General features: G+C 45.1%; 1 protein-coding gene across 3 annotated transcripts in view; it reads right to left on the bottom strand.

Moving 5' to 3' along the window:
- The window catches only part of NSMCE1 (NSE1 homolog, SMC5-SMC6 complex component), a 63692-nt gene extending 48050 nt beyond the window's left edge, over positions 1-15642 (bottom strand). Inside the window, exons 1-2 of one of the 3 annotated variants that reach the window (XM_038763282.1) lie at positions 15609-15642; positions 5916-6050 (exon numbers count right to left, since the gene is read on the bottom strand). In XM_038763282.1, coding sequence (XP_038619210.1) covers positions 5916-6050; positions 15609-15642 — 169 coding nt within the window. Of the gene's footprint in view, positions 1-5915; positions 6051-12416; positions 12455-15608 lie in introns of those variants that run through there. The other 2 variants (XM_038763283.1, XM_038763284.1) reach the window with 2 other exon arrangements.
- Positions 15643-22983: the final 7341 nt, after the last annotated feature.

The following is a 22983-nucleotide window of genomic DNA, read 5'->3' as shown; positions in this document are numbered from 1 at the left end:
GAGGCACAGAGGAGAGAAGTGACTTGTCCAAGGCCACACAGCAGACAAATGATGGAACTGGGATTAGCTCTTTCAATTAGGCCGTGTTGCTTCCCCAAAAATGCAAGAGTAAAACACAGTTCACTCAATAAATCACATTTCCCCCCACCTTTCTCCTCACTCTCGGCTCTCTTCCTCCCTTTCCTCCAACCCAATTCCTACTTCTCACCCCACCCCAATTTCTCCTACACTAAGCCTTTTTCCTCTTCAAACCAACTTCCCGTTCAGTTGGAGTGCACAGTTAAAGAGGATTCCACGGACACTTTGGCAACCTGCTTAAAGTTCAACTACCTTGCCTTCCTGAAATGATAGTTACCTCAATTCACATTCTCATTGCGCTGTGCTGACCCAGATACTAAGTTACTCCCTGATAATAAGGAACGCACTTTTGGGGGCGTGCATTACTCCTCAGTGGCTCTTAGGAACCATTTCCTGAAATGACCGGAGAGTGGGGGGTAGAAGGCTAGGAGAGTGAAGGACAGAAGGGGAAGAAGGGAAGGGAGAAGAGCCAAGAGAAGGGGAAGAGGAGGAAAGGGGTGAAAGAAGACAGGAAGAGGAAGGAAGGGAAAGGATGAGGGAAGGAGAAGGGTAGGAAGGGGAAGTAGAGGGAGATGAGGGAGCAGAGAGTAAAGACAGGAAAAGAGAGTGGAGGATGGGGAGAGAAGGATATAATAATAATAATAATGGCATTTATTAAGCGCTTACTATGTGCAAAGCACTGTCCTAAGCGCTGGGGAGGTTACAAGGTGATCAGGTTGTCCCAAGGGAGGTTCACAGTCTTAATCCCCATCTTACAGATGAGGGACTGAGGCACAGAGAAGTTGACTTGCCCAAAGTCTCACAGCTGACAGTTGGCGGAGCCGGGATTTGAACTCATGACCTCTGACTCCAAAGCCCGGGCTCTTTCCACTGGGCCACGCTGCTTCTGTGAACGGAGGGAGGAGGGGAAAGGAAGAGATACACAGGAAAATACAGGCAAAGACGAACTGGGTCGATAGAAGGGGAAGCGTCTGAGATACGAGGAAAGAGCATTACAAGAGTGAGAGAAAGAGAATAATAATAATTATGGTACTTGTTAAGCACTTATTACGTGCCAGGCTCTGTTTTAAGCGCTGGAGTAGATCCGAGAAAATCACGTTTGACTCAGTCCCTGTCCCAGTAGGGTTCACACTCTTAATCCCCATTTTACGGATGAGGTAACTGAGGCCCAGAGAAGTGAAGTGGCTTGCCCAAGGTCAAACAGGTGGCGCAGCCAGGATTAGAACCCAGGTCCTTCTGACTCCCAGGACCGGGCTCTAGCCATTGAGCCACACTGCTATCTGCTAAGCCACAAGGGAAAGGATAAGACAGGACACGGTCAATGAGAAGCCCTACCTAACCTGACTGAAAAATAGGTAATTCTAGTATGTGTGGGAACATATCAGAAGGTGAGTACTCTTTATCGGGATAAAATGCACAGAGTTCATCAGGAAGAGTGTCATGGTACCGAAATAACGTACCCTAAATGTACAAATGTCCTTGTTTTGTTTGAAATTGTAATAGTCTATCACCTGCCCTGGAGACCCACTTGTCAGGGAACATTACAAAGCACCTCTGCTTAAAATTAGCTATAATATGGCTTTCCTAAAGGAAGCATAATAGCTCCAAATCATAATTCCTCTTTAAAAAAAGGAAATTAAAGTTTATGTGACATATACCTGAACTTTCTTTGGGGGGAATTAAACTGACATCACCAAAATGGGATGTATCTTTCCTGTTGATGTTCTTGTACTCATAGGATAACTGAATAATCAGAATCTGCTCACTCACTGAAGTACTTTATGCATTCATTCAATTGTATTTACTGAGCGCCTACTGTGTGCAGAGCACTGTACTAAGTGCTTGGAAAGTACAATTTAACAATAAAGAATATTACATAAATAATAATAAATCATAATAAATGTAAATGGTAAACCATAATATCATAATAAATAATAAAAATATAATAGATGAATAAATATTTAAATTGCTGAATTCTGCAATAAATTCAGCAATACATTTTACAACTGTACTATATCGTGAATGAACAAAACTCATGTACCTGTGAAATACTCGTTCGAGTCCCTGTTTAAGATTCTTACCAAAGATATATTTAAGCAATCCATGGACTAAAGGAGTCATACGTGCACAGGACCTGAAGAATATGAAGGCCTTTCCTAAGTTTGACTGCTCTTAAAGACCAAGTAACATTTTCCAATGGATGACTGTAGCAGCAGGTTTCCTTCCAGAGTAAAATACTTAGGACACATTGTCCCTGATGGTACTTATTAAGTTCCCACTGTTGATTGCCAATTTGTACTTCCCAAGCGCTTAGTACAGTGCTCTGCACATAGTAAGCGCTCAATAAATACGATTGATTGATTGATTGATTGTTGATGGAGCATTGGATTAGGTGCTTGGGAACATATAATAAGAATAAAAGGTGTGGCCATGCCCTCATCAATCAGATTTATTGAGAACTGGCTGTGTGCAGAGCACTGTGATAAGCACTTGAGAGAGTACAATAGAACAGATTTGACAGACATATGCCCTGCCCACAAGGAGCTTACAGCCCTTGAGAAATCTGTCATCTAATGGTCACCGCTTATTCAGTAAAGCCTCACATAATATTGTCAATTTTGAGAAAATGATGTGTTGGGCAAATCCATGGTATAGGCATCCTTCAGCTGATGGGATTTGCAGGATGCTCTGCACATAGTAAGCGCTCAATAAATACGATTGATGATGATGATGAGATCCTCATGATTTCCAACTTTTCATTATTGAATTAATATGTGCCAGGCACTGTACTAAACACTGGGGTGGATACAAGGAAATCGGATTGGACACAGTCCCTGTCCCATGTGGGGCTCACAGGCTCAATCCCCATTTTCCAGATGAGGTAACTGAGGCCCAGAGAAGTGAAATAAGCCAAGGTTAAAATCCATGACCTTCTGATTCCCAAACCCGTCCTCTGTCCACTATGCCATGCCGCTTCTCAAGAACATTATCTGTTTCTAATAAAGCACCAGCTTAAACAAATATTTATTCTAAGTGCTATTTTAATGCCTTATGGTTATGAATCAAATAGTTTTCCCATAAAATGCAATTCTGATTGTTCTGTGGAACAAACCATTTATTGCACATAGGGCATTAACTTAAGAAAGCTGAGCAAAAGCCTACACGGCACGGAAAGCTTCCAGCTTTCATACAGTACTGAATCCAATCCTCAGCCGATCGGGGCAGGAGGAGCAAAGAGGTCCAAATACACAGGATTGAGCAGTACTACAAAATATGGCTCCAGTTTATTTGAATTCAGTCAAAACTGAGTCCCACCGTATGGCATTTCCACTTCCAGCAGCCTGCACCTCCTGCTGCTTCTGTCAGACAGTCAACCGTATTTACTGAGCGCTTAAGATGCGCAGAGCACTGTGCTAAGTGCTTGGGAGAGCATGCTATAACGATGTAACAGACACATTCCCCGCCTGAAACGAGCTTACAGTCTAGAGGGAGGAACAGACATTAGTAATAATGATAATAATGGCATTTATAATTGTCTGCTCCTGCTAGAGAATAATAATAATACTAATTATGGTGTTTGTTAAGCACTTACTATGTGCCGAGCACTGTTCTAAGCGCTGGGGTAGATACAAGGTAATCAGTTTGTCCCATGGGGGGGCTCACAGTCTCCATCCCCATTTTCCAGATGAGGTAACTGAGGCCCAGAGAAGTGAAGTAAGCCAGGGTTAAAATCCATGACCTTCTGATTCCCAAACCCGTCCTCTATCCACTATGCCATGCCGCTTCTCAAGAACATTATCTGTTTTTAATAAAGCACCAGCTTAAACAAATATTTATTCTAAGTGCTATTTTAATGCCTTATGGTAATAAATCAAATAGTTTTCCCATAAAATGCAATTTTGATTGTTCTGTGGAACAACCGTTTATTGCACATAGGGCAAATATGACTGAATGAATTAATTAATTAATTAATTAACTTAAGAGAGCTGAGCAAAAGCCTACATGGCATGGAAAGCTTCCAGCTTTCATACAGTACTGAATCCAATCCTCAGCCCATCGGGGCAAGGGGAGCAAAGAGGTCCAAATACACGGGATTCAGCAGTACTACAAAATATGGCTCCAGTTTATTTGAATTCAGTCAAAACTGAGTCCCACCGTACGGCATTTCCACTTCCTCCCAGCAGCCTGCACCTCCTGCTGCTTCTGTCAGACAGTCAACCGTATTTACTGAGCGCTTACGGTGTGCAGAGCACTGTGCTAAGTGCTTGGGAGAGTACGCTATAGCGATGTAACAGACACATCCCCCGCCCGAAACGAGCTTACGGTCTAGAGGGAGGAACAGACATTAGTAATAATAATAATAATGGCATTTATAATTGTCTGCTCCTGCTAGAGAATAATAATTATTATTATTATGGTGTTTGACAACCTGATCACCTTGCAACCTCCCCAGCGCTTAGAACGGTGCTTTGCACATAGTAAGTGCTTAATAAAAGCCATTATTATTATTATTATGTGCCGAGCACTGTTCTAAGCGCTGGGGTAGATCCAAGGTAATCAGGTTGTCCCCCATGGGGCTCACAGTCTTAATCCCCAGTTTACAGATGAGGGAACTGAAGCTCAGGGAAGTTAAGTGACTTGTCCAAGGTCACAAAGCAGACAAGTGGCAGAGTCGGGATTAGAACCCACGTCCTCTGACCACCAAGCCCGTGCTCTTTGCATTAAGCCATGCTGTCCGGGTGATACCAACAGACACCAATGCGGTCAGCGAGTGAAGGCCACGGACAGCCCAACACTATTGGAACAAAACACATTCCCCGAAGCCTGCCTTTATTTCTGAGGTTCCGATGTCATTTTCAGAATCGGAGAAAACCCACTTGGAAACGGGGTTCCCACAACCCTTAAGGAACAAGTGTCGAGTTCAAACTGTATTGCATCAAAACTGCTACGCAGACATTTTTATCCGGTTCTTCTGCATTTCTGGACTAAATAAGTAAAACTGGGGATGGCAGGCACCTTCAGATAAAAGATCAAAATCAAGGGTTCTTCTCCCTAACTCTGTTAGAAAGTCAAAAGGTACTAAAATCTTGCCTCACGTTTTTCAGGAAGAGAGAAAACGGCTGAATTAATCTTCCCTCTCTTAAAACAAGTTCTAATATAAAAGGAGGTTTTTATGCAGTGATACTGAGCCTATCACAGTAAGTGAATTTACTAGAATTTACACTTTATAAACTGTGAACCTCTTTTGGGTAGGGATTGTCTCTGTTGCCAAATTGTACTTTCCAGGAGCGTAGTAGAGTGCTCTACACACAGTAAGAGCTCATCATCATCATCATCATCATCAATCGTATTTATTGAGCGCTTACTGTGTGCAGAGCACTGTATAAGAGCTTGGGAAGTACAAGTTGGCAACATATAGAGACAGTCCCTACCCAACAGTGCGCTCAATAAATACGACTGAATGAATGAATTTCCCTCTAAGAATTAAATGTGCCAGTGGCTTAGTAAACTTATTAGTGTCTGAAAAACACATAAAGCCCAGTACCACTTGACCTTAATAATAATAATGGCATTTGTTAAGCGCTTAATATGTGCGACGCACTGTTCTAAGCGCTGGGGAGGTTCAAGGTGATCAGGTTGTCCCACGTGGGGCTCACAGTCTTAATCCCCATTGTACAGATGAGGTAACTGAGGCGCAGAGAAGTTAAATGACGTGCCCAAGGTCACAGAACAGTCGTGTGGGGGAGCCGGGATTAGAACCCATGACCTCTGACTCTTAATGACCTCTTAATCCCCACAGCACTCTTCTTTCCAGTTACTCCGGGAGCGGCACTAACCTTTATGCTTTTCGCAGCAGTGTCGGTGCAATTTTCGAGCCTCTGACCCTTCCATTATTCCATGAGACATTAGCAGCTGCAGGAAACGGCGATGGGCATCGGTCATGTTGTTGGCCATTGTGGGACTGAACCCTGCTGGGGAGAGAAAGGGCAAGAGATATGAGGGATCTTTCCCAACCTTCCATTATTGCAAATTCCCGGTAGATTAAATCCTAACATGTCAGTTCTTCAGATCCCATCAACTTCTGTCTTTGAGGCACGGGATTTCTCCTGGAAGTCAAAAATGCAACTAGGGATTGCACATCTCTAGAGAGCAAAAAGAAGGGGCTAATTTATGGCAATTTGGGGTAGGCTAACTTCCTCTAAAGAAATGAACTACTCAATGATCTGCAAAATAAGATCAAGCCAAATCAATTGGTTTCTAAAGGTCAAAAGTTCCTCACCTCTAGAGTTGCGATATTACTAGTGTAGGATCTGCCCTAATCAATCACTGGAATTTACTGATCACAGAAAGCACTTGCCCTAAATAATGATCTACCAACTCTGATGTACTGTTCTCTCCCAAGTGCTTAGGAAAGTGCTTTGAACCCAGAGAGCACTCAATAAATACCACTGACTGATTAAATTAAATGACTTAAAACTTTGCAATAAAAGGATGCCATGTTCCACAAACAGTACACCTTTTAACTTTGAATATCTCTCCCTTTCCTGTATGGAACTCTCTCACCTTGATGGAAATCTACTCCAAAATGCCAGGCCTTAATTTTTATCCCCAACTCTGATCCCCAGTATCTGTCTTTCCTTTCCTAGCTCATGAAATGTAAGTTGTTTGAGGGAAAGGATCATCTCGTCTAAAATTTTACCAAAACACCAAAGCAGCTACGTTCAATGAAAATCACAATTATCTTTAAATCTGATAATTTTCCCTGGAAAGAGCTTGAGACTGGCGGTCAGGGGCTGTTGGAATCAATTTTATTGAATGCTTTGTGCAGAGCACTGTCCTCAGTGCTTAGGAGATTGTGAAAATAAGATTTCATATACCAGGCGTATAAAGAGAAAACAAAGTGGAGAGTTCACTAAATTCTCTAGATAGACATCTCTGTTTCATTCTGGTTCTGCACATCTAGCCATAAAAGTTTCATTATTTAGGGCAGCACCTTAGAATACCCCAATCCCACAAAGATTATGGTAACAGCCACCAGACTGCTGGATATTCTGGGCCTGACATTCTCCATGAGTAAGTGCTCTGTAAATACCATTATAAATAATAATATTAATAATAATTGTGGTACTTGTGAAGCGCTTATTATGTAGCAGGCACAGTATTAAGCGCTAGGGTAGTTACAAGATAATCAGGTAGGGCACAGTCCCTGCCCTACATGGGGCACCCAGTTTTAATCCCCATTTTACAGATGAGGTAATTAAGGCACAGAGAAGTAAAATGACTTGCCTAAGGTCACACAGCAAACAAGTGGTAGCGCCGGAATTAGAAACCAGGTCCTTCTTACTCCCAGGCCCGTGCTCTATCCACCACTGGTACTGGGCATAGTTGAGCTGGGCAGAGTTACGCAAAATTCAATATTTAGAAAATCAAATTTTCAAAAAGAAGAGTTATTAATTCAATTAATCCATTGGTGGTTACACTAAAATTAGCAGGTGGCTGCACTTGGGACTTGTCCCCTGAGGGACAGGGATCGTGTCTATTTCTCAGCTGTGTATTCTTTCCTGGGGCTTAGTAATAGTAATAATAATAATTATGGTATTTGTTAAGTGCTTACTATGTGCCAGTCACTGTTCTAAGTGCTGGGGTAGACACAAGCTAATCAGGTTGTCCCACGTGGGGCTCACAGTCTTAATCCCCATTTTACAGATGCGGTAACTAAGGCACAGAGAACTGAAGTGACTCGCCCAGGGTCACACAGCAGACAAGTGGCGGAGCCGGGATTAGAACCCACGTCCTCTGACTCCCAAGCCTGTGCTTTCTAGACTGTGAGCCCACTGTTGGGAAGGGCCCGTCTCTATATGTTGCCAACTTGTACTTCCCAAGCGCTTAGTACAGTGCTCTGCACACAGTAAGCGCTCAATAAATATGATTGAATTAATGAATGAATTTATTGAGCGCTTACTGTGTGCACAGCACTGTACTAAGCGCTTGGGAAGTACAAGTTGGCAACCCAGATGGTCCCTACCCCACATTGGGCTCACAGTCTAGAAGGGGGAGACAGGCAACAAAACAAGACATATTAACAAAATAAAATAAATAGAATAATAAATATGCACAAGGAAAATAAATACGGTAATAAATCTGTACAAACATATATACAGGTGCTGTGGGAGGGGAAGGAGATAGGGCGGGGGGATGGGGAGGGGGAGAGGAAGGAGGGGGCTCAGTCTGGGAAGGCCTCCTGGAGGAGGTGAGCTCTCAGTAGGGCTTTGAAGGGAGGAAGAGAGCTAGCTTGGTGAATGTGGGAAGGGAGGGCATTCCGGGCCGGGGGAGGACGTGGGCCGGGGGTCGACGGCGGGACGGGCGAGAACAAGGCACAGTGAGGAGAACGAGGCACAGTGAGGAGAACGAGGCACAGTAATGCCATGAACATTATGAAAATGGTATCTTCCTGCGGAGGATTTGATTACCGTGCTAGTGGTTTGCACAGTGTTACTGGCACTTTCTCTTCCCTGACTTACATTCCCAGTGGGACATAAAGCGTTGGACACAAGTAGGTGAGTAAAGTTACTGCAAAGTGCACTTTTCTTTTTTACACGCAGGACCCATTTGACAGCAAATCTGACCTCAGCAGCGTGCACTCATTCGTTCATTCTTTCAATCGCATTTACAGAGCACTTACTGTGGGCAGGGCACTGTTCTAAACGCTCGGGAGAGTACGACGTTAGGCTCTGAACTGGTCCTCTGGCCGGAGAACCTTGGCTACTAATGACATCATCATCATCATCATCAATCGTATTTATTGAGCGCTTACTGTGTGCAGAGCACTGTACTAAGCGCTTGGGAAGTACAAATTGGCAACATATAGAGACAGTCCCTACCCAACAGTGGGCTCACAGTCTAAAAGGGGGAGACAGAGAACAAAACCAAGCATAGTAACAAAATTAAATAAATAGAATAGATATGTACAAATAAAATAAATAAATAGAGTAAAAAATATGTACAAACATATATACATATATACAGGTGACATGGTCCCAGCAAGCAGATCTGGGACTGGATTCTGGGTCTACGGACTCTCAGATCTGTGGGTCTGATGGCAAGACTGACGACAAGGCGTGGCTCAGTGGAAACAGCCCCGGCTTTGGAGTCAGAGGTCATGGGTTCAAATCCCGGCTCCACCAATTGTCAGCTGTGTGACTTTGGGCAAGTCACTTCTCTGGGCCTCAGTTCCCTCATCTGTAAAATGGGGATGAAGACTACGAGCCCCCCGTGGGACAACCTGACCACCTTGTAACCTCCCCAGAGCTTAGAACAGTGCTTTGCACATTTGAAGCGCTTAATAAATGCCATCATTATTATTAAGGTCTACTCATAATTGGCACCGCTCTTCTTTATCCAGGGCTCTTTTAGACTGTGAGCCCACTGTTGGGTAGGGACTGTCTCTACATGTTGCCAATTTGTACTTCCCAAGCGCTTAGTACAGTGCTCTGCACAGAGTAAGCGCTCAATAAATACGATTGATGAGGATGATGATGACTCAACGCTTCATACACTGCCTGGCACATAGTAAACACTTAAATTCAACTAAGATTAAAAAAAAAAAAAGACTGTTTTCAACCTAGCAATTAAAGGTCTTTAGGGTGGGAAAGTTTTTGGTCTTGCCCCCCTATAAAAGTTCCCGATGTCTTCGGACTTCCTGGTTCTAGTTGTTTAGGTCGGTGTGGGAAAGGAAATCAGTCATGTCTAGTGGTTAACTAATCTTGACAGCAGATATTAGAACGAACAATCACGTCATCATTCCTTTCTGCTTCGACTGGCCCTTTTTCCCCTTAACTACAGGGAACTGTGAATTTTTTTTTAAAAAAAGGGCTATTCTTCATTTACAGTCTCCTATTTCACCTCTCACAAAAACCCTACTTTCACTTTCCTTCACCTGTTTCCCACTAATAAATCAATCTCATATGGTGTAGGCTTACTGTGCACAGTACACAGTGAGCCCCTTCCTTCCTCTCCCCCTCGTCCCCCTCTCCACCCCCTCATCTTACCTCCTTCCCTTCCCCACAGCACCTGTATATAAGTTTGTACATATTTGTTACTCTATTTATTTATTTATTTTACTTGTACATATCTATTCTACTTATTTTATTTTGTTAGTATGTTTGGTTTTGTTCTCTGTCTCCCCCTTTTAGACTGTGAGCCCACTGTTGGGTAGCGACTGTCTCTATATGTTGCCAACTTGGACTTCCCAAGCGCTTAGTACAGTGCTCTGCACGCAGTAAGCGCTCAATAAATACGATTGATGATGATGATGAGTACACCGTAACCAGGTTTTGGGAGAGAACAATCCAATAGAGTGGACGCACACGTTCCCTGTTCTCAAGGAAATGACAGTCTAAAAGAGGAGACAGACATTAAAATAAGTTACAGATAGGGGAAGCAATAATTATTACCATTACTTCTTCTACATTTTGCCCCACCTTCCCCTCCTATTTATCAGTGAAGCAGCCTGGCTCAGTGGAAAGAGCCCGGGCTTTGGAGTCACAGGTCGTGAGTTTAAATCCCGGCTCCACCAACTGTCAGCTGTTTGACTTTGGGCAAGTCACTTCACTGGGCCTCAGTTCCCTCATGTGTAAAATGGTGATGAAGACTGTGAGCCACCCGTGGGACAGCCTGATATTCTTGTATCCTCCCCAGCGTTTAGAACAGTGATTCACACATAGTAAGCACTTAATAAAATGCCATTATTATCATTATTATTATTATTCTCTGGGCCTCAGTTCCCTCACCTGAAAAATGAGGATGAAGACTGTGAGCCCCCCGTGGGACAACCAGATCACCTTGTAACCTCCCCAGCGCTTCACACATAGTAAGCGCTTAATAAATGCCATCATTATTATTCTTATTATTCTCTGTGACTCAGTTCCCTCATCTGTAAAATGGGGATGAAGACTGTGAGCCCCCCGTGGGACAACCTGATCACCTTGTAACCTCCCCAGCGCTTAGAACAGTGCTTCACACATAGTAAGTGCTTAATAAATGCCATCATCATTATTATTATTATTATTCTCTGTGCTTCAGTTCCCTCATCTGTATAATGGGGATGAAGCCTGTGAGCCCCCCGTGGGACAGCCTGATCACCTTGTAACCTCCCCAGAGCTTAGAACATCAATCAATCAATCAATCATATTTATTGAGCGCTTACTGTGTGCAGAGCACTGTACTAAGCGCTTGGGAAGTACAAGTTGGCAACATATAGAGACAGTCCCTACCCAACAGTGGGCTCACAGTCTAAAAGACAGTGCTTTGCACATAGTAAGCGCTTAATAAATGCCATCATTATTATTCTTATTATTCTCTGTGCCTCAGTTCCCTCATCTGTAAAATGGGGATGAAGACTGTGAGACCCCCGTGGGACAACCTGATCACCTTGTAACCTCCCCAGCGCTTAGAACAGTGCTTTGCACATAGTAACCGCTTAACTAAATGCCATCATTATCATTATTATTATCATTATTCTCTGGGCCTCAGGTTCCTCACCTGTAAAATGGGGGTGAAGACTGTGAGCCCCCCGTGGGAAAACCTGATCACCTTGCAACCTCCCCAGCGCTTAGAACAGTGCTTTGCACATAGTAAGCGCTTAATAAATGTCATCATTATTATTATTACTATTCTCTGTGCCTCAGTTCCCTCATCTGTAAAATGGGGATGAAGACTGTGAGCCCCCCGTGGGACAGCCTGATCACCTTGTAACCTCCCCAGCGCTTAGAACAGTGCTTTGCACATAGTAAGCGCTTAATAAAATGCCATTATTATTATTATTATTATTATTCTCTGTGCCTCAGTTTCCTCATCTGTAAAATGGGGATGAAGACTGTGAGCCCCCCGTGGGACAGCCTGATCACCTTGTAACCAGCGCTTAGAACAGTGCTTTGCACATAGTAAGCGCTTAATCAATGCCATCATTATTATTCTCTGGGCCTCAGTTACCTCATCTATAAAATGGGTATTTAGTCTGTGAGTCCCCCGTGGGACACCCTGATCCCCTTGCAACCTCCCCAGCGCTTAGAACAGTGCTTGGCACATAGTAAGCGATTAATAAATGTTATCAATATTATTATTAATCGTGGCTCCGCCACTTGTCAGCTGTGTGACTTTGGGCAAGTCACATCACTTCTCTGGGCCTCAGTTCCCACATCTGTCAAATGGGGATGAAGACTACGAGCCCCCCGTGGGACAACCTGATCACCTTGTAACCTCCCCAGCGCTTAGAACAGTGCTTTGCACGTAGTAAGCGCTTAATAAATGCCATCATTATTATTATTATTATTATTTACCCCTGTCTTCCGCAGATCCACAGGCTTCGGCCTCCCCGGGGGGCAGGGGGCGGGATCAAAGCGAACGGCTCTTCCTGATTGGCCGAGACCGCCCGTGCCGTCACGTCCGCTTCCGGTTGTCCGCGGCCATCACCATGGAGACGCGGCTTCCGGGCCTAAGGGGCGGTGCTGCCGCCATGATTCCTACCTTCATTCATTCATTCATTCATTCATTCATTCAATCGTAGCCCTGGAGCGCTTATTGGGTGCAGAACACTGTGCTAAGCGCTTGGAAAGCCCAAGTCATTTATTCATTCAATCAATCGTATTTATTGAGCGCTTACTGGGTGCAGAGCACTGTACTAGGCGCCTGGGAAGTACAAGTTGGCAACATCTAGAGACGGTCCCTACCCAATAACGGGCTCCCAAGCGCTTAGTCCAGTGCTGTGCACACAGTAAGCGCTCAATAAATACGATTGCATCTATGAATGAGTGAACATATTTATTTTAGTTGTACATATTTATTTTATTTTGTTAATATGTTTTGTTTTGTTGTCTGTCTCCCCCTTCTAGACTGTGAGCCCGCTGTTGGGTAGGGGCCGTCTCCAAGCGCTTAGTACAGTGCTGTGCACACTCAATAAATACGATTGAATCTATGAATGAATGAACATATTTATTTTAGTTGTACATATTTATTCTATTTTGTTAATTTGTTTTGTTGTCTGTCTACCCCTTGTAGACTGTGAGCCCGCTGTTGGGTAGGGACCGTCTCCAAGCGCTTAGTACAGTGCTCTGCACACAGTGAGCGCTCAATAAATACGATTGAATCAATGAATAAACATATTTATTTTAGTTGTACATATTTATTCTATTTATTTTGTTAATATGTTTTGTTTTGTTGTCTGTCTCCCCCTTGTAGACTGTGAGCCCGCTGTTGGGTAGGGACCGTCTCCAAGCTCTTAGTACAGTGCTCTGCACACAGTGAGCGCTCAATAAATACGATTGAATCTATGAATGAATGAACATATTTATTTTACTTGTACATATTTATTCTATTCTATTTATTCTATCTATTCTATTTATTCTATTCCCCCCCCTTTTAGACTGTGAGCCCACTGTTGGGTAGGGACTGTCTCTATATGTTGCCAACTTGTACATCCCAAGCGCTTAGTCCAGTGCTCTGCACACAGTAAGCGCTCAATAAATGCAATTGATTGATTGATTGATATTCATTTTATTTTGTTAATATGTTTTGTTTTGTTGTCTGTCTCCCCCTTCTAGACTGTGAGCCCGCTGTTGGGTAGGGACCGTCTCTAGATGTTGCCAACTTGGACTTCCCAAGCACTTAGTACAGTGCTCTGCACATAGTAAGCACTCAATAAATACGATTGAATGAATGAATGAATGAATAAAGACGGTCCCTACCCAACAGCGGGCGCACAGTCTAGAAGGGGGAGACAGACCACAAAACAATAACGTCAATACCATCAAAATAAATAGAATTATAATAATAATGGCATTTATTAAGCGCTTACTATGTGCAAAGCACTGTTCTAAGCGCTGGGGAGGTTACAAGGTGATCAGGTTGTCCCATGGGGGGCTCACAGTCTTCGTCCCCATTTGACAGATGAGGGAACTGAGGCCCAGAGAAGTGATGTGACTTGCCCAAAGTCACACAGCTGACAATTGGCGTAGCCGGGATTTGAACCCATGATCTCTGACTCCAAAGCCCAGGATCTTTCCACTGAGCCATGCTGCTTATAGCTATAAACACATGATTGATAAAATATGTAGAATAACAAATATGTACAAGTCTTCACAAGTGCTGTGGGGCGGTGAATGGGGGAAGGATGGGGGGTAGGGGTAAAGGGGAGGGGAGGAGGAGCAGAGGAAAATGGGGGCTCAGTCTGGGAAGGCCTCCTGGAGGAGGTGAGCTCTCAGTAATAATAATTTTGCTATTTGTTAAGCCCTTACTATGTGCAAAGCACTGTTCTAAACGCTCAGGAGATACAAGGTGATCAGGTTGTCCCATGTGGGGCTCACAATGTTAATCCCCATTTTACAGATGAGGTAACTGAGGCACAGAGAAGTTAAGTGACTTGCCCAAAGTCACACAGCTGACAAGCAGCGGAGCAGGGATTTGAACCCATGACCTCTGACTCCCAAGCCCGGGCTCTTGCCACTGAGCCACGCTGCAGAGAGGTAGTGATGGCAGCCGCCGGGCCCGCCTTTCCCACCCTCCAGGACTTTCCGAGGAGGCCGGGCCGAGCCGCCCTTTGCCTCTCCGCCTTCAGCCTCAGTCCGGGATTTCTCCTGGCCTTCCTTCCTGGCCTCACATTGGGGAAACTAGTAATAATAATAATGATCGTATTTATTAAGCACTTACTCTGTGCCAAGCACTGTTCTAAGACTGGGGGAGCCTTGGAAATATTCAAATAATAATAAATAATCGCAGCATTTGTTAAGGGCTTACTTTGTGCCAAGCATTGTACTATGCTCTGGGACAGATATAAGGTAATCAGATTAGACACAGTCTCTGTTTCACATGGGGCTTACAGTCTAAGGGGGAGGGAGAACGGGTATTGAATTCCCATTTTACAGAAGAGGAAACTGAGACACAGAGAAAATAAGTGGCTCGCCCAAGCTACCCAGAAGGCAAGGGGCAGAGTCAGGATTAGCCAACTCCCCGGAGTCCCATGCCCGTACTCTTTCCGATAGACCACGATGCTTCTCAATAAAGAGCTCTGAAGCTTTTTATTAGGTTACCCAAAGGCTTCAACCTGTTTTTCATGAGAAAAAGATCTAATCCCGAGTCAGTATTCAATAGCTACCTGTTAAGAACGTACATGTGTGCCCGCCTCAGTTTATTCAGGGCACTCACTAGTTATTCCCACAACCGCTTGCAGCACCCCAAGGCCGGTAACTGCCGTGGCAAGAATGTGCTGTGCGTCTGTCTTTCCCACGAAATCATTCTCGCCACAAAAAGCATCGGAAATACAAAACAATTGGCTGGGCCAGTATCAGTTGCTTTGGCAACTTAAAGAGAAAACAACATCAAATGCAAAAGCCCAGAGCAACAAATCGAGAGCCTAATTTAGACTTCAGATTCCTTTCCCAACAACTCAGGATGGTTAGTAACGGGTGATCTCCCCTGCTAACCATCCCCTCCAACCCGCCTCCCAGCTTTAAAACTAAACAAAATAGCAGAGTTACCATAAGTGATGGGCTTCTCCAGCGGTGAGATCATTTGAGTTGTTTTTATCTGGACGTGACCAAAGTGGTCTCTCAACCATTGCTACATACTCCCCCGGTACGCTGCGTTGAGGTGATATTGGAGGATGGCCTGATGACAAAGACGGTGTTGAAAAAGAGAAGCATCCCCTACAGGAATTTTTATATTTACAGTTCCTTCAAGTGGCAATATTTCTTGGACAACCCTTTAAACACACCACCGGGTGAGTCAACGGTGACCTTCGCGAAGCCTCCCTGGAGATCTTCAAATTCGAGATAGATACCTGTCAGGGCTGGGAAGCAGAATGCACCCCGAGAGCAGGGCGATCGATCCCGTGGGGGGGATGACCTGACCTTGTGAACCAAAGACCCGCGAATCTAAAACATAGTAAGCCCGAGCGCCATGGTAACCCGAACGGCGACCAGACGTTATGGAGGGGCGGGGGCCGGTGGGAAGAGCGGTGATCTGATTAATCTTGCATCTACCCCAGTGCTTGGCACAGAGTCAGCACTTTATGAATACCACCATTACTGGGGAAGGAGGAGTAATGAGCGGCAGGAGGGGAGGGGTCATAAGGTCAATCAATCATATTTAATGAGCACCTGTATATATATGTTTGTACATATTTATTACTCTATTTATTTATTTTAATTGTACATATCTATTCTATTTATTTTATTTTGTTAGTATGTTTGGTTTCGTTCTCTGTCTCCCCCTTTTAGACTGTGAGCCCAATGTTGGGTAGGGACTGTCTCTATATGTTGCCAATTTGTACTTCCCAAGCGCTTAGTACAGTGCTCTGCACATAGTAAGTGCTCAATAAATACGATTGATGATGATGATGATGATGATGATGTGCACAGCACTTTACTAAGCACCTAGGAGGGCACAACATAACAGGCACTTTCCCTGCCCACAACGAGCTGACAGTCCGGAGGGGGAGACAGACATTAATATAAACGAATAAAATAACAGATATGTTCACGAGGGCTGCGGGCAGTGGAGAAATCACTCCTAATAGAGCACAGGAGATCGAACCGCACAGCAGCTGGCGAAAAGTTGTAAGTGGTTCACGACCCGAAGGGAGAGAGAGATGGGGCCAGTGGCCGCCACTCCCCTCTGTCCCCCCCATCCTGCCCTGGTCTTCTAGACTGTGAGCCCGCTGTTGGGTAGGGACCGTCTCTATATGTTGCCAACTTGTACTTCCCGAGCACTTAGTACAGTGCTCTGCTCACAGTAAGCGCTCAATAAATACGATTGAATGAATGAATGAATGAATGGTCCCCTCCCCATTGTCCGGTTGCTTTAGAGGTCCCAGAAAATGCCAGCTGCAAGGGACTTTTTAAATCATTTCCGAGGCTTTATGTATCCATAGGAGTTTGCAAATCAGTACTTTTATACCCACCCGCATGCGTCTGTATGAGGTTGCTGTCCCTCAAGAAGGTATCAGTCAATCAATCAGGGGTAACCACTGAGCACTTAGAGTGTGCTGAGCACTGTACTAAGTGCTTGGGAGAGTACAATGCATAAGAGTTGGTAGACATGCTCCATGCCCACAAGGAGCTTACAGTTCGGAGGGCGAGACAGATATTAATATGAATAAATAAATTAAGGATCGGTGCATAACTGCTGTGGAGCTGAGAGTTGGGGGAATATTAAGTGATTAGAGGGTTGAGATCCAAGCGCATAGCTGACACATGAGGGAGAGGGAGTAGGAGAAAATAAGGCTTAATCAGGGAAGTTATCTGAGAGGAGATGTGATTTTTCGAAGACTTTGAAGGTGAGAGAGAAGTGGTTTGTCATATATGGAGGGGTATATGTCCTTAGTAAGTATATATACATATGGAAGAAGCAGCGTGGCTCAGTGTAAAGAGCACGGGCTTTGGAGTCAGAGGTCATGGGTTCAAATCCCGGCTCCACCAACTGTCAGCTGTGTGACTTTGGGCGAGTCACTCAACTTCTCCATGCCTCAGTTACCTCATCTGTAAAATGGGGATTAAAACTGTGAGCCCCAAGTGAGATAACCTGATTACCCTGTATCTACCCCAGAGCTTAGAACTCTTCACATAGTAAGCACTTCAGAAATACCATCATTTTTATTATTATTATTATATGTGCTTAGAACATGGCTCTGCACACAGTAAGGACTCAATAAATACCATTAATTGATTAGTCAGAGAGGAAAAGAAATGAAATCAACATCCTAGGTCCCTTTCTGTCATAAAATGTTACTCGACCATTCCAAGGTGAGTGTAATCAAGAGGTGAGTGGCAGAGGGGCCTCGTTTGCTGTGAAAGGGGACCTAAGCCTAACTCACCCTGGCACTGCCACCTGTAAGTCTTTAATTTTTATTTTTTCTTCTCCCAAGTCCCTCCATGCCCGCCTTTCGGCCCCAACTTGCCACCTCCTCCTTTAATCCACTAAGCTTCTGTTTCTGCTGCTCCCTTGCAGACTTCCCAACACACTTTTCCATGCCCCCAAACCCCAGACTTTCTTCAGGCATCTATAGAAACCTTTTTGAACGGTATTTGTTACACACTTACTATGTCTCAGACACCACTAAGCACTGGGGTAGATGCAAGGTAATCAGGTTGGACATGGTCCCCGTCCGACAGTCAGTCAATCATATTTGTTGAGCGCTTATGGTGTGTAGAGGACTGTACTGAGCATTTGGGAGAGTACAGTATAACAATATAATGGACACAGTCCCTGACCACAACCAGCTTACAGTCTAAGAGAGACAGACATTAATATAAGTGAATAAAATTATGGACATGTACATAAGTGCTGCGGGGCTTGGAGGGAGAGGAATAAAGGGAGCAAGTCAGGCCAACACGGAAGGGAGTGGAAGAAAAGAAAAAGAGGGCTTAGTCAGGGAAGGCCTCTTGGAGGAGATGTGCCTTCAATAAGGCTTTGAAGCAGGGGAGAGTAATTTTCGGATATGAAGAAGCAGGGCATTCTAGGCCACAGGCAGGTCATGGGTGAGAGGTTGGCAGAAAGCTAGGCAAGATCTAGGTACAGTGAGAAGGGGTGCAGGCTGGGTTGTAATGACTGAATGCCTTCAAGCCAAAGGTAAGGAGTTTCTGTTTGATGTGGAGGTGGATGGGCAACCACTGAAGGTTCTTGATGAGTTGGGAAACCTAACCTGAACGTTTTTGTAGAAAAATGATCTGGGCAGCAGAGTGAAGTATGGACTGGAATGGGGAGAGACAGAAGGCTGGGAGGTCAGCAAGGAGGCTGATGCAGTAATCAAGGTAGGATAGCATAAGTGCTGGGATCAACAAAGTAGCAGTTTGGATGGAGAGGAAAGGGATGATTTTAGTGATGTTGTGAATTAAGCTCAAACCAACAGGATTTAGTGATGGACTGAATATAAGGGTTGAATGAGAGAGAGGAGTCAAGGATAATGCCAAGGTTATGGGCTTGTAAGACAGGAAGGATGGAGGTGTTGACAACAGGGATGGGGAAATCAGGCGGAGGACGGGGTTTGGGTGGGAAGATAGGGCGTTCTGTTTTAGACATGTTAAGTTTGAGGTGACGGGAGGACATCCAGATAGAGATGTCTTGAAGGCAGGAGGAAATGTGAAATTGCAGAGAGGGAGAGAGCTCAGGGCTGGAGAAGTAGATTTGGGTATCATCCCCATAGAGGTGGTGGTTGAAGCCCTGGGAGCAAATGAGTTCTCCAGGGAGTGGGTGTAGATGGAGAATAGAATGGAACCCAAAACTGAACCTTGAGGGACACCAGAAGATGAGCTCACGAAAGAGACTGAGAACGAACAGCCAGAGTGATAGGAAGAGAGCCAGGAGAGGACAGTGTCAGTGCCGGCAAGGTTGGATAATGTTTCCAGGAGAAGGAGATAGTAGACGGTGTCTAAGGCAACTGAGAGATCGACAAGGTTTAGGATGGAGTAGAGGCCATTGGATTTGGCACGAAGGAGATCATTTGTGACTTTTGAGAGGGCGGTTTCTGTGGAGGGAAGGGGTCAGAAGCCAGATTGGAAGATGTCAAAGCGAGAATTGGAGGAAAGAAACCATAGGCAGTGGGTGTAGACAACTCGCTGAAGGAGTTTGGAAAGGAATGGAAAGAGGGAGATGAGGCGACAACTGGAGGGAGCTGTGGGGTCATGAGAGGGTTTTGTTAGAATTGGCAAGACATGAGCATTTTTGAAAGCAGTGGGGAAGAAGCCACTGGAGAGCAAACAATTGAGGGCTGTTAGGGAGGAAAGAAGGGAGGGAGAAATTGTTTTGACAAGGTGCGAAGGGATGCTGTTGGATTGGCAAGTGGAGTGGGTGGATTTTAAAAGAAGGTAGGAGAGCTCCTCTTGAGATACTGTTGGGAACGAAGGGAGAGTTGAAGAAGAGGCAGGAGATGGGGAGGGACAAGGGAGATTTTAGGGAGATCATGCCTGATAGTGTCAATTTTCTCAATAACATAGGTGGCCAGTTCACTGTGGGCAAGGGATAGGGGAAGTGGGGGGAAATAGGGTTTGAGGAGGGAGTTAAATTTCTGGAACAACTGGTGAGGGCAGCAGGCATGGGCGTCAAGAAGGGTGGAGAAATACTTTTCTTGGCAGAGGAGAGGACAGAGATAACACACGCAAGAAGAAACTTGACGTGGATGAGGTCGGCCTGATATCTAGATTTCCGCCAGTGGCACTCTGTGGCAAGTTGCATGAGAGTGAAGGAGGCGGACTGTGGAGGTGAACCAGGGGTGTGGGTTAGTGGTATGAGATTGACAAAGGGATAGAGGGGCGAGTGAGTTGAGTTCAGTAGAGAGGGTGGTTTTGAGAATGTCAATTTGATCATCAAAGGAAGGTAGCTTGGGTATGGAGGCTAAATGAGAAGCAGCGTGGCTCAGTGGAAAGAGCCCGGGCTTTGGAGTCAGAGGTCATGGATTCAAATCCTGGCTCCACCAATTGTCAGCTGTGTGACTTTGGGCAAGCCACTTCACTTCTCTGTGCCTCAGTTCCCTCATCTGTAAAATGGGGATGAAGACTGTGAGCCCCACATGGGACAACCTGATCACCTTGTAACCTCCCGAGTGCTTAGAACAGTGCTTTGCATATAGTAAGCGCTTAATAAATGCCATCATTATTATTATTAAATGAGGCCTGATGACGTGAACTCACAGTCCGCTAGACTTTAAGCCCATTGTGGGCAGGGAATATATCTGTTGTATTCTTATATTGTACCCTCCCAAGCATTTAATACAGTGCTCTGCACACAGTAAGCACTCCAATAAATACGATTGACTGAACCCACATAGGGTTCACAGTCTTAATCCCCATATTACAGATGAAGTAACTGAGACAAGGTCACTCTGCTTCACTTAATAATAATAATAATAAAGGCATGTATTAAGCACTTAAATGTGCAAAGCACTGTTCTAAGCGCTGGGGAGGCTACAAAGTGATCAGGTTGTCCCACGGGGGGCTCACAGTCTTCATCCCCATTTTACAGATGAGGTAACTGAGGCCCAGAGAAGTTAAGTGACTTGCCCAAAGTCACACAGCTGACAATTGGCGGAGCCAGGATTTGAACCCGTGACCACTGACTCCAAAGCCCAGGCTCTTTCCACTGAGCCACGCTGTTTCTCTAATGTCCTGCCATGGTCTCCCCTATCCCTGTACCTCGCAGCTCATGCAGCTGAGACCTGCCCCCCACCCCCCGTTCGAGCTGCAGGGTGAAAAAGACAGGGCAGAGAGAGGACAGGCAGGACAGAGAAGCAGCATGGCTCAGTGGAAAAAACACGGGCTTTGGAGTCAGAGGTCATGGGTTCTAATCCCAGCTCTGCCACTTGTCTGCTGTGCGACCTCAGGCAAGTCACTTCCCTTCTCTGTGCCTCAGTTACCTCATCTGCAAAATGGAGATTATGACGGTAAGCCCTCTTTGGGACAGTGATTGTGTCTAACCTGATCAACTTATACCTACCATAGCAGTTAGGAGAGTGTCTGGCACGTGGTAAGTGCTTAGCAAACACTATAATAATAAAAATTAAAAATGAATAAATACATTTAAAAAACAGGGCCAGGAAGGGGAGGAAGTCTGGGTGGGGGCTGCCTCTCCCCTCAACTCCCTAACCTGCCTGGCTCCTCCTCTTTGTCTGGTTGATTTGGGGGTCCTAGATGGTGCCAGCTGCAAGGGACTTAGCAGGGAGGGGATGGGACAGTATCTAATGATAATAATAATAATAATAATGGCATTTATTAATCAATCAATCGTATTTATTGAGCGCTCACTTTGTGCAGAGAACTGTACTAAGTGCTTGGGAAGTACAAATTGGCAACATATAGAGACAGTCCCTACCCAACAGTGGGCTCACAGTCTAAAAAACTGCTTGCTATGTGCAAAGCACTGTTCTAAGCACTGGGGGGGATACAAGGTCATCAGCTTGTTCCAGGGGGGGCTCACAGTCTTCATCCCCATTTGACAGATGAGGGAACTGAGGCCCAGAAAAGTGAAGTGACTTGCCCAGAGTCACCCAGCTGACAGTTAGCGGAGCCGGGATTTGAACCCCTGACCTCTGTCTCCAAAGCCCAGGCTCTTTCCACTGAGTCACGCTGCTTCTCCAAATTGGGGGTACATAAAAGTTGTATGTAAAGAAGTTTAAAGGAGTAAAGGAAATAGGGCTAAGTGACAGGCCGTGGGGCGGGCAGAGCAAGAAAAGAAAAACACTGGACCAACCTTTAAAGCAGTCAATCCCCTTGCCCCCTCCTACCTCACCTCACTACAACCCAGCCCGCACTTTTCATTCCTCTCATGCTAAACTTCTCACCGTACCTCAGTCTCTCTCTCGCCGCCGACCTCTCACCCACGTCCTGCCTCTGGCCTGGAATGCCCTCCCTCTTCATATCTGACAGACAATTATCTCCCCCGTCTTCGTAGCCTGATTGAAGGCCCATCTCCTCCAAGAGGCCTTCCCTGACTAAGCCCCTCCTTTCCTCTTCTCCTACTCACTTCTGCGTCACCCTGATTTGCTCCCTTTATTCAACCCCCGTCCCAGCCCACAGCACTTAGGTACAGATTTGTAATTTTATTTATTTAAATTAATATCCGTCTCCCCACTAGACTGTAAGTTCATTGTGAGCAGGGAATGCATCTGACATATATAAATGCCATTATTATTATTATATTGTTATATTGTAGTCTCCCAAGTGCGTAGTACAGTGCTCTGCACACAGTAAGCTCTCAATAAGTACGATTGACTGACTGACCGGCTCAAACTCAGTTACCCTCAGGCAGGGAAAAATTCACCAACCCCTCATGTTCCACACAACACCGTCATGTTATCCTGGAAGCAGTGTGGCCTAGGGGAAAGAGTACGGGTCTGGGAGTTAAAGGACCTGGGTTCTAATT

This window comes from Tachyglossus aculeatus, chromosome 21 (genome assembly GCF_015852505.1).
Source record: "Tachyglossus aculeatus isolate mTacAcu1 chromosome 21, mTacAcu1.pri, whole genome shotgun sequence".
NCBI classification, from domain to species: Eukaryota; Metazoa; Chordata; class Mammalia; order Monotremata; family Tachyglossidae; genus Tachyglossus; species Tachyglossus aculeatus.
The sequence above is the reverse complement of the archived record's forward strand: the minus strand, read 5'-3'. Positions and strand labels throughout refer to the sequence as shown.